Source organism: Nyctibius grandis, chromosome 5, assembly GCF_013368605.1.
Source record: "Nyctibius grandis isolate bNycGra1 chromosome 5, bNycGra1.pri, whole genome shotgun sequence".
NCBI classification, from domain to species: Eukaryota; Metazoa; Chordata; class Aves; order Nyctibiiformes; family Nyctibiidae; genus Nyctibius; species Nyctibius grandis.
The window spans coordinates 45,230,670-45,242,856 of NC_090662.1; the positions used below are offsets into that span (position 1 = coordinate 45,230,670).

The 12,187-nt window shown below is 44.3% G+C and overlaps 1 protein-coding gene across 1 annotated transcript; it reads right to left on the reverse strand.

Moving 5' to 3' along the window:
* Positions 1 to 8,149: 8,149 nt before the first annotated feature.
* On the reverse strand, positions 8,150 to 8,608 carry PHLDA1 (pleckstrin homology like domain family A member 1). Its single transcript, XM_068402223.1, has one exon. The coding sequence runs from the start codon at positions 8,606 to 8,608 to the stop codon at positions 8,150 to 8,152; it is 459 nt and encodes a 152-aa protein (XP_068258324.1).
* Positions 8,609 to 12,187: the final 3,579 nt, after the last annotated feature.

Sequence of the window (12,187 nt, forward strand, 5' to 3'; positions counted from 1 at the left end):
AGGGGGAGGAGAACCTCTCTCGACCTGCTGACCACACCCCTTCTAATACACCCCAGGATGCCATTGGCCTTCTTGGCCACAAGGGCACACTGCTGGCTCATGGTCATCCTGTTGTCCACTAGGACCCCCAGGTCCCTTTCCCCTACGCTGCTCTCCAACAGGTCTGCCCCCAACTTGTACTGGTACATGGGGTTGTTCTTGCCCAGATGCAGGACTCTACACTTGCCCTTGTTATATTTCATTAAATTTCTCCCCGCCCAACTCTCCAGCCTGTCTAGGTCTCTCTGAATGGCTGCGCAGCCTTCCGGCACATCAGCCACTCCTCCCAGTTTTGTGTCATCAGCGAACTTGCTGACAGCGCACTCTAATCCCTCATCCAAGTCATTAATGAATATATTGAATAGAACTGGTCCCAGAACCGATCCTTGAGGGACTCCGCTAGACACAGACCTCCAACTGGACTCTGTCCCACTGACCACTACTCTCTGGCTTCTTTCCTTCAGCTAGTTCACAATCCACCTCACTACCCGATCATCCAGACCACACTTCCTCAGTTTAGCTGCGACCAAATGGTCAAGTGATAGTGGAATGGTAGGGAGAAGAAAATTATTCCCCTCTTGTTTTTAATGTGTTTTAGTTAAGGCAGTTAGCAGGCTGGAAAAGCTGTATTAACACCAGATTCATATCTATACAGTCCTTTCAAGTTATTACAGGGCTGATAACCTCCATTTGTCCTTGTAATCCACAGTAAATAGAGGAGCTTAATCGCTCCGGAAATGGGCAATAACGCACAGATCGCTTCACTCCTAGTACACCGTTTGCACAGTGACTAGTGCTGGGAATAACCAGAAGCTGATTTAATAATCTGAAGTCATCCAAAGACTCTGCTAAATCCCATGTGAAAAGTAAGTGTTTTGTCTTGCTCTTATCTCCACCGGACAAGTAGCTGCATCACAACGATTTTTTTAATGCTGGAACTTACCTGGCAGGGCAGTCACTCATTTGGGTCTCCATTCAAGGACCTGTGGTATCAGCCTGGACACTGCATTTGCAGTTGGCTCTAACGAAGGTCCCTACCAAGCACAGAAAATGAAGTAGCGTTTCTCACACAGGGACAGGGACCCTGCCTATGGGCAGACGCCGCTCTCCGTCTCCCAAGGCACGACCTTGGGCAGGCGGCATGGGCTCTCCAGTCCCGAGTTTCCTCTTCTCCAAAACAGAGATATGATATACAAGTGGGCTGAGAGCCTTGCAGAGAGGTGCTATCGCCAGCACAGGGAGTTATCATCCCCAGGCCCGGGTCCAAAGCACACAGCGACACGAAGGAGAATGGTTCCCTCAAAGGACCCTGACTCTGGCACCCAAGCCAAGAACAGACTGGATTTGTTCTCTGAGGTGCAAGTTTACTGCTGTTACTACACGCCATACCTTTACCTTTGTAAATGGCAGTAGGTGCAAAAGATCTCGAAGGCTGAGCAACAAAACCCAACAAAAATTACAGTTGATGAAATAATCTCCTCCTAAACAGTATATGACCCAATTTTTGAGTCTCCTGCAAGTTATAATCAAAACCATATGTACAGTCATAAGTATCAGAAATATTTACAAAACACTGACAAGATCTTAAAAACAAAAGCAGCGATTTCCTCATCTCGCTGGAAGCCTTACAAAATGTGGGGTAAATTGTCTCATTTAAGATATTCTGCTGACCACAGAGCGCTGTATGCTCCATTGTAATGCTTAGTCATTCTATATGTATCTACTGGTTCGGTTAATCTACTATGGCTGGTTACAAACTACCGCAAGACAAAGATTATGAAGTAGGGTCAATAAAAAATTTGTTTATGAGAAAATTTGTTTATGTCATAGCACAATTTTACACAAAAGGTAAATCAAGCCCCCATCCAACCAACCACGTCCTCTGCACTGGCGGCTGGCGTGGCTAGAGACACCTTGCAGAGTGACTTGGAAGGGCTGTAAAACTGGCCAATTTAAAGTGTCTGTGATGAGTCTGTACTAGGGTAAATGTCTCTGCTTTGATGTTTTTCTAAAAACCTAAACAAAACAAAACAAAAATCTCAAGTACTTAAGCACAGAAACCTCAGCTCTGGCTTTCCCTACAAGTCTCCTAAGGAAAACTTGCAGGTGCTGCAATCAAACAAGGCTGTTGACACAGAGGATGAGCTTCATGTGGGTGCCAGCTAGCAATACAACCTCATTTCCCAGGACCTGATGGCCCTTTCCTTATAAGTTCAGTGTGTAGCATTAGGCCAAGACCCCACAAGTAACTGAGCCCCATCACGAGATCCCAAGCAGCTTCCAGGTCCTTTGGGTGTTAGGACACCTTGAGGGTGTTCAGCTCTTAGCTGGATCAAAATCACCATCTTTTGCTCTGCCCACCTTCAGCACAGAAGGCATGAAGCAATGCTGTCAGTAGTGTGTAAGCTGTGCGGCATTTCCAGGGTCCTTACCTCATGTATCAAAAATCTGCCAGTGGAAAAACGTCCATGATACTGTTTATAACTTTATAAATTCAAAATAAGGTTTTTTTAAAAGACTTAAGTTGACAGTTTTCATAAGAGTTGATTCAAAAAAAAAAATATGGGTAGGTGAAGAAAGTCATTTAGGCACTTTCTAGGAAGGACTGAGATGTTCCTGCTTAGAAACAGGCAGTCAAAATAGTAAAGGCTTTGGTTTAGTTCTGATTTGGGTCCAGTTACAAAGAAAATTGTTCCATTTCAGCTGTGCAGTGAATTCAACAAAATGCAAGAAACAGTTTTGGTCTAGATTTTGTTCCAGAGGGGAAAGAAGACATTTAAATTGTTCTTCTTTCATGTTTTATTTTGCTTGGAAAACATAGCCATTATTCTGTCATCTTCTTCTTCTCCCCCTCATTTCATTGGAAAAGATGAAAGACCAGAATGTCAGTGTTATCCTAATCACACACCATCACTGTTGGCACATACTATGGGCAAAGGTCTTGCTTCTGGGCTTTCGTTCCTGCGTTTTCTAAACACAAAAAGAGAAGCAGCCACCTTTTTTGCAAAAGGTCAAAATCTGTCTTAGTCTGGAAAAATTCCTGTTGATTTCAATGAATTTTGAAATGGGCCCAGATTTTATCTCTGTACTTCGCATTGATCCCTGTGTTTCAGCGTTCTTCCTATCCTGCTTTGGATCAGAGAAAGCTTTTGAGAAAACCCTCTTAAGACAGTATTCCCCACTAGGAAAATAATGGCCCAGTTTCTAGGACCATTTCACATGTACCATGAATATGTGAGCAGCCTTATTTTATATCCTTTTAGTAAAAACTTAAAGCAGAGAAACACAGAGTTTATAAAAGATACCACTTTTTTAAAGATATCACCATTGATGCAGAAGCAGAAACAACAACAAATTATTAAGTTCTTGTTCTACTGTATTTATGCCCTTACAGAGATAGTTATGACTGTTATTAAAAGCTCATAAGGGACAACTCTAAAAGCTGCAAGCAACAGTGGGCCCTTGAATAGACAATAAACCCACAGATGTTTAATTGGCTTTTCAAAGCTGCCGAGCACCAGTGCTTGCGAAAGGTCAGCTCTTTAAGCCATCGTTTATGTATCAAATATTAAGTTCATATACCTACATTTTGGATGTAGGAGAACTTGCACTTGTTACAGCAACAGCCTTCTTATGGAAGAGGTTACTGACATCTCTCCAGCGAAGGCAAACAGCACCCATCAGTCTAGGTCAATGCACACTGTGCCACTAAATTCAGAAGATACTTAAAAAAGAGGACCTGCTGCAACACAAATACACCTCAGAGGAGTTCAAGGCATCCGAACGGCTGCAGTTCTGTGGAGACCCCAAAGCAGCAGAAGTCACCGCACATTTTTCTTGTCGTACCTCATTTCTTTTCCCACAAAGCTAGAAGATACATAAAAAAAGAGCAATATGGCACATTTAATGCTTCATTTTAGATTCCCAATGTCAGAGTGAGGCATTCACGGGTAAAGATTTTGAGCCTGAAGTCTGTGTCCCAAAGACCTGTTGTACGTGCACTGTGACGCCAAGCAAAGTACTACTGAAATTAGCAGCACTCAATGTGGGTGCTCACACATCACACACAGCAGGAAGCAAAACCAAGGACTCTGAGCCTCGTAATTATGCTATGTATAGAGATTAACTGGAGCATCTAAGTGGGTCTTTCCTTTGGAAGGTATCCACACAGGTTCAAAGCGTTCCTCTTAAGCCCTTAGATTAAGCTTCAGACATTAGAAAATCTTAAATCAGGCTTTAATCATAACAGATAGCCCACCAAACAACCATTCCTCCAACATATTGAGAGCTCTTTCAATAGATACCTCTTTATTTGAAATGGAATGCATCTTGAAAAATATGAAAAATAAATCACATCTCTCAGAAATCATTTATGAGTCATATTTACACACTTTTTTTTTTTGATGACACTGATATTTCTGCTCACAACAGGACATGCTAGAAAACATTTGGTACATCACTGCAGCTATAATTCAGAAGCTGGCACTTGCATATCATGAACCTTAAAGAAAGAGGAATTACTTCAGGATGTCACAGAGACAACATCCACTTGATCTTCCTTTTCCCTCAATTTCTAAATTTTCTTCATCACCACAGCTTGAATTTTCTTGCTGAATCTGCCCCTTAATCATTTTTTTTTTTCAATTAAGACATGTAATTTTGACCTCTTTATGAACTAACTGTCCACACTTTTGCTACCTATACCAAGTATTTGCCTGTGTGTGTTTTACTGGCATTTTTTTTTATTCTGTAATGAATTTACTTCAACCACATGCTGTTGGCTTTTTTTCTTTTTTAGTTTTTTCTTTGTGTAAGGGGAAGGACAACCTGATTTCTTTACTTGCAAAGCTGCAATAAGATGGGGCATGATCTGCTGGACCTACTTTCATAGCCATTGCTTACAAGGCAGTGACAGTATTTAACCAAGTAGCTCCAATAAAGACTATGCAGTAGTAGAAGGGAAAGCCAAAAAAAGCCCAGAACTACCTCATTTATAACATCAAACAATTTCTTGGTCTAAAATTACTATCAGTCAAAAAAAAAACAAACCAAAAAACCAAAAAAAACCCTGTGAGAAAGCTGTTATATTGTCCACGTCAGACAATTTAGCCTTATTTATACTGACATGGCATGAGCCACACGGTCCGACTGTCCCCAGGGGACCCAGGCCAATTTGTTCCCATTCAGTTTCGAGAAGACAGTCCAGAGGCACAACAGGGAGGTTTGATCCTTACGTCCATCCCACCTGCCCAGGCTGCAGGCACAGGAACAGCTCAAGGTGGATTTTGTGACATGACCATCTCTCACACTAAGATTTTGGCTGACACCAAAATTTTTAAAAAGGTAACACAGCAGGCAATGACAACTGGCAAAGTTTGTTGGCAAACTACATCAGTCCAAATGGTTTTGAGAGCATCCTTCAGACCAACTTAAAATAAGAAACATAACGTGAAAGTGGGACATTGACCTCGAACTTGTGCAAAAGAGCAGCAAATTCAAAATGAAAGTTGTTTTCTCAAACCTTAATGTCAATTATATCACTAAAATTGTCATCTTCTGTTTTCAAAGTACAAATACTTCCAGAAGAGCAGCAGAATTTCAGCTTTAGACTAGATCCATAGAATTTTGTGGCATTCAGGGGTTTGCATCCACTGAGGACAAGAATATCTGCCTCTCCTAGAGAAATACATGTGTCTCCGATCACATAGGAATTAATTTTCATCAATTACATTTATCCTTCAGTAGGCTAAAACGTATTTTAGTAGGTGAGATATCAGCGATACGTCTGTATATCTGAAAAGGTGGATTAGTTACTCAGTAAACTGTAATTAATGACTCTAAAGAGAGGAGCCAAATTACAAATTACAGTGTGTTTTATGAGTCTGTGACTAGCTCATTAGAGAATCCCCTTGCAGCTCTAACATCCAAACATTAGCAGAATGATAATGGCAGATGTACAGAGATGTGGAAAATGGCTATTATGATTGCCAAGACAGCGAATCTAATCCTAGAAGATGTAGGGCACCTTCGATTTCAATTACTCTCAAAGTAATAACTTTGTTAGGACAGCTGTAATCTACCACGCCAAGCTCGTCACACAACCTTGTCAAGGGCCAGATCGGAAAGAAGCGCTTGGGAACCACAGAGGCAAGCTGGGGTCCAGGCTTCAATTCTGCACCGTGACGTGTTTTCCACGCCGAGGTACGTGACCCAACACCTGGAGGCAAGGAACAAAAGAGGAGGGCTACAAGAGATCTTGACTTACTCCTTACAGGACTGAGCTTAAGCTCAGGGTGCAGAGGAAGGGACCGTCCTGTGCAGTAGCCAATTCTGAGATCTTCCTTTGAGTGTCACTTCAGTCTTTTGCTTTAAACACTTACAGAAACAGCTTGAACCAAGAACATGTGGCTCTTACAGTCAAGCTACATCTCAGTTACACAAACAGAAAGTCTTGGATATGTGGCTTCAAAAGATTTTGTTTACATTCATGTAAACTTGTAAAGGGGTCACAAGCCATTTTCCTCACCACGCTGGTTAAAATAAATAGCTCCACGGCTGCAACTTTTTACCTTGAACCAGAGATAACGGGACACACTGCTCTGTCCCACTTACAACCTCCCCACTTAATTTAAACCAGAGAACCTGGGTGTAGCAGCACACAAGGTGGAATCACCCATCGCCCAAAGGGCCCTGTCCTAGAAAGCACACAGGCCTGCGCCTGGCTCCCTCCCCTGCAGCGGGGCGAACAGCTCCAACCCGCTCTCACCAGCATCCACAGCCAAACTCCCACTGACTTTTAAGAGGCAGAGGAAGACACACCAGCTGTGCAATTAGCCCTTTGTTTTCCAACTCCACGGCTTTGTCAACATTTTTAGAGGCGAGATCGCACGCGCCTCTCCACATCTGACAGTGCTAAACACCACAATTAATCGAGGTTATCTCAGCTAAAGAGCAACTTTCAGCTTATGAAAACCGTGACCAAAATAATCCGTTTGCACGCTAAGACATAGATAAGATGAATTTTAAACTAGGGGCTGCTTTAATGCAAGACATTTAGAAACTGCCAGTGAAAATTCAACAAAGGTCGAGAGCCCAGACCACTTACAAACCGACCGTGCAGAGGGAGCCCTGAACTCGGACACGTTCACAAGCGCTGCTCAGCTCCTGCCCTCCAGCCTAGGAGCAAGCACATCAAACGGGCAACTGGAATCCAACTTCGATTCCTGCATCACAAAATAAGTTGGTCAGATTCCCCTCCGCTCATGCATTAAACAGATGGGTTTTAATCTCAGAATAACAATGAACATTACGTTTTTGAACGACCAAGAGCATGTAAGATTTTATCGTCTTCCACCATGTATCTATTTTAAAAGAAAATAATTTAAAACCCATATTGTAATGGATATTCTCACTAAAGACAAGAGTTTTCATATGCAGTACAGGTTTCAGCCAAATTCCAAACCACACATCACATTTTCCGTGTTAGTGTAATACAGCATATTCCGGGTAAAAATGAAAAACTCTTGTCAAATTGCAAAGGGCTGAACTACCCAGAACTTTTTAGTTCCTTTAGGGAGCTAGTGTACACATTGTTTTTTCCTTTGCTTTTTGGATACGGCCTACATTCAGAAATGTCTTGCAAACAAGCCTTTAAAAAAAAAAAAAAAAGAAAACAAAACCAAACAACCCTAATAAATAAAATACATTAAAATAAAGTTACAGTACATCACGTCTCCTAGAAGTTCCATCACACCAAAGGATCCTTTCCGAGGTTCATAAATAATAGATTTGAAATGCTCCTCGGCACCGAGGGCGGCAAAGCAGCAGCAGCCGCAGCATCTCGCTGGGGTTCAGGTTGTGGAGCCGCTTCTCTCCAGTCCACTCTCATCTCCGGCGTTTGCCCAGTTTTTGACCGACTGAAGCAGGTCCGCAACGAGCACGCTCGGTCCCGCTTCCCCGGAGCGCGGCGTTCCCCCAGCCTGCGGTAAGGCAGCACAGCGCGAAGTGCAGCCGGTGGGGCGCAGGAGCGGAGCCCGGAGCAGGTTCTCCCCGCTGCGGGGCCGGCGCGGAGCGGCCCCGGGGTGCGGGGGGCGCCGCGCCGGTACCTGCCCTAGGCGGAGTTGGAGGCGGCGCGGAGGCGCGGGCCGTGGGGCTGCGCCAGGTGCTGCTGCTTCTGGCGGGTGGAGCGCACGGCCAGGATGGCCTGGCGGTTCTTGTACTGCACCATCTGCAGCGTGATCGCCGCGTTCCAGCCCTGCTCCTGCGCGCATCGAAAGTCGATCTCCTTCCCCTCGGCCATCACCACCGTGAAGTACACGTACTTGCCCTTCCGCTCCACGCAGTCCACCGTCTTCATGTTGGAGAAGTGCAGCTCCTTCATCTTGGCCGCCGGCTCGGCCGGCGGCGACGGCTGCTGCTGGTGCTGCGGTGGCGGCTGCTGCTTGGGGGGGATGAGGAGCAGCCCCTCCTCGGTGAGGATGCAGCGCTTCTTCTTCCAGAGCTGCAGGAGCCCGTCGCTCCTCTTCTCCAGCACGCCCTCCTTCACCGCCTTGCATCCACTCTCCAGCATCCTTCCCGCATGGGCCGGCGGCCGCCGCCCGCAGGGGCTGGGCTCGGGGGGCAGCCGGCACCAGCCGATGACTCGCCGCCCCGCTCCGGCTCGGCGGCGGAGTGCCGGGAGCGCCCCGGCCCGCAGGAAGCGGAGCAGCTGCCGCCCGTGCCGCGGCGTGGCGAGCTGCCGGAGCGGGCGGCTGTGGCGCCGGGCTTTTCCCTGCCCCCGGCTTTTGAACGCGCCCTGCCCACCCCGCGCTGACACCCGGCGGAAGCGGCGGCTCCTCCCGCCGCCGGCGGGGAACCCCAGCGCCGCCCACGCCGCTGCCCGCTGCGCAGCGGAGCACCTGCCCCGCCCGGCCCGGCCCGCCCGCGGGGCTCGGGGCTGCGCTCCCCGGCGGCAGCTGGCCCGGCCCCTCCGCCGCTGGCCTCCAGCCTCCTGCACCCCACCCCTCCTTCTAAAGCGCTTTGGCAAAGGCAGAGCGCGAAGGTGCTGCGGAAGGGGCTCCCCCGCCCTGCGTCACTACGGGTAAGGCTAATGCAGGGATTAACAGAACAATTCAAATGCTCTACAGGGCTCGTTTGCTTTCACCGGGGTATGCCAGCAGTGTTTGGAACAAATTTCCTCAGCCTTGCCCCGTGGGGAACAACAGCTGTGGTTTATTTGATTCAAGTCCACTAAAACCGGTGCCAATTTTCAGCAACACCCCGATATTTAAATGATCACCGCTCCATTAAACAAAGGAGAGAGCCTGACACACAACCTAGCACAACAGCTTTACCCCTACGCTTTAGCGTTGCTCTCGACTGTGCTGGGGAGAAGCAGCTTCTACTGTAGATATAAAATACATCTTCACTCCCTGAAGCAGTTTGAGTAACACCTAAGGAAAGCAAGTATCCGTATCACTTCCCAAAGGAAACACTAGAACCTCAGTACTTGGGAACTTTAAAAGCAGACTAGGAAAAAAACAAAAAACAAACAAAGCCAAACTGGCAAACAGCCAGGGCCACTTCTGCTTTGTTGCCACACATCTGTTTATTGTTTGAATTCTCCCCCAATGTTAACTTTTGAATTAATTTGAGTAGAAAGTGACCTAAGGTTAATACTAAACTATTTATTCATAAGTCCTTTGATGTATCAGATGTAAATCAAAAGCCCACATAACTGAATTTGGCTGACAATGCCAACGTAAACTGAATGCTGGAAGTTTCATACTATGTTTCAGAATGGCCATGTTTAGCATGGCCATAAAAAAAAAACACCAACCCTCCACACAGTAATCTGGGCAGCTAGGAAGCAGGTCACGCTGTAGCACAGGTCAGTGGGAGCATGTTAGAAAGAAAAAAAAAAAAAAAAAATCAATATTAATGATAACTTTAATGGAGTTTATCTCTGATAACATTTTAAAAAGGATTTCCTCTTATAATCTTTTCCTCTTACAGTTCAAAGTTAATTTTGATAAATTGTTGAGAGGTAAACAATTAAGGTAATAAAGGCAATTAAAATTATTTAGCTGTTTTTATCTTTCCTGAGATACCTGGAAAACCCTCAGATCAGTAAAGGAAACTTGCTAGCCACGAACTGAACAAAAAAAGGAGATTAATATGTTAAACATCCATTGATCTAAGAAATAACCCCTTCTCCTTAGAGCTTAATATGTACCCTATAAGATACTGTTCATTCTCACAACCATCTTACGCCTATTTTAACAGAGGCACATGCTAGTTTTCAGAAGATCTGAACAGCATTCGCAACTGTCTCCATCTGCAGTTCGTTGCCATTTGAACCTAAATCCACAATCGCAAATATCCGCATCCTCAGCTGCTGAGGCACCTATAAGGAGCCTCACACACGGCTTGAGCCAGATGAGAGAATCTCCTGCCTTTTCACCTGCTGCGTCCTGCATCTAATTCTTTGCTCCTGATTGTCACATGAGCAGAGACTTAATTTTGAAATTGTCAAACTAAACCATAAACTGGTTAAAATGTACTCATCTATACCAAACAACTTAGTTAAAATACTGAGTTTATGTAGGGCATAGGACATTGAACTAAACCTACAGAAGACTCATTTCTAATAACTTCCCTGCACAGTTTAGGTTGCTGCTTCATTGCAATGGCTACAAGTGAGCAGCCATTTGACTCCAAGTCAATGCACTAACTAGTAGTATGGAAACCAGCCTTAGACTTACAAGTCCCACATCTTATTCTGTAACAAGCACTCAAGAACTTTTTTTCCCCCAGAACACTGCACTGTAACACTTAAGGACATTAACACATAATCTGTATCTATATATTTTAATGTGAGCTTTTTTGCTTGTTCTCAGTGCTGATAGTAATTTATAATTAACCAAAGGAAAAAAAGTGAGACTAGTGTGGAAGGCCAAAGATTTTCATCAAATATACAGGAGAAAGGGACTAAATTCATTCTACTTCAGCCTTCCATGTCATAAAAGTTCTCCAAAGTGTTGAATGCCAGATTTTTAACCCAACTCTAAACACTGATGGACATACTCTGCTAATGTACAGACTCACAACAACTCTTTATTCCCAGTGAAATTCACCTAAGCACATGATCAGAAGTAAACATGCAAAACATCCATTTAAACTTGTACTCTGTGAGCCAACAAATATTAACAGCCATTTAAAATACACAACATTTGACCAAAACCACCAGATCAGTCAAAACCTAGAAGACTAGGGTAAGATGAAATACTGACAGTTTCATGGTAAAAGAACAAGATATCCCAATTTAATTGTGCCGGATTTGCCAGTAAAGGATAACAAACTTCATTTTCCGAGATGGAAGTTAAAACTGAACTTTCTGAAACATTTCTTACATTAGTATTTTGAAAAACCACATGAGCACAGCTAAGCACACTACATACCCCACTGAGATTTTACTTTACTTTTCTTTAACCACTGCAGTTATATTAAATGTTCCATGTCCGCTACCTTTATTGAAGTTTCACTAATACTATGCTGCATCTGTTCCTCCTGAAATATCTGGTGTGCAGATGCCCCCTACTGTCAAACCTGATGTACTACAACCTGAAAAAAAACAATCTCATCCTTCAAAGTCTCTAGATCCAAGATCCATTTATTCCTTATTGAATTTTTCCTTTTCCATGTTCAAAGTTGATACTGGTAACAGAAATGCTTGGTTGTTAAATACACTGGTCTCCTATATCATAAGCTCCCTAACTTAAAAGACTCAAGTAGTTGAAATTTTGTATGTGTAATCCTAATTAAAGAGCAATTACGGCAAGAGTAATTAAAGTGTTCTTTTTAAACCTTGAGGCAAGTTAAACATTGTTTTGTGAAGCCACTGTGAAAGACTAAAAAGCCCATAATTTTACTAGTATTCTCCTGGGTAACGAACCAGCAGACAGCACCTCGACACCAACTATCAACTCTCAGTTTCAGAGGGATGCTAAACCTGCCTTGAGTGACAACCCTCAAACATCATCATTTCTTCCACTACTGAGAAGTGACTAAACCAGAAAAAGGGTTAAGAGGGAAACCTAAAGTAAATGTGTGCTGAAGGAAAATGAGGGGGAGGGGGGGCGGGGAATAGTCAAGGGTTGAGAAATACATG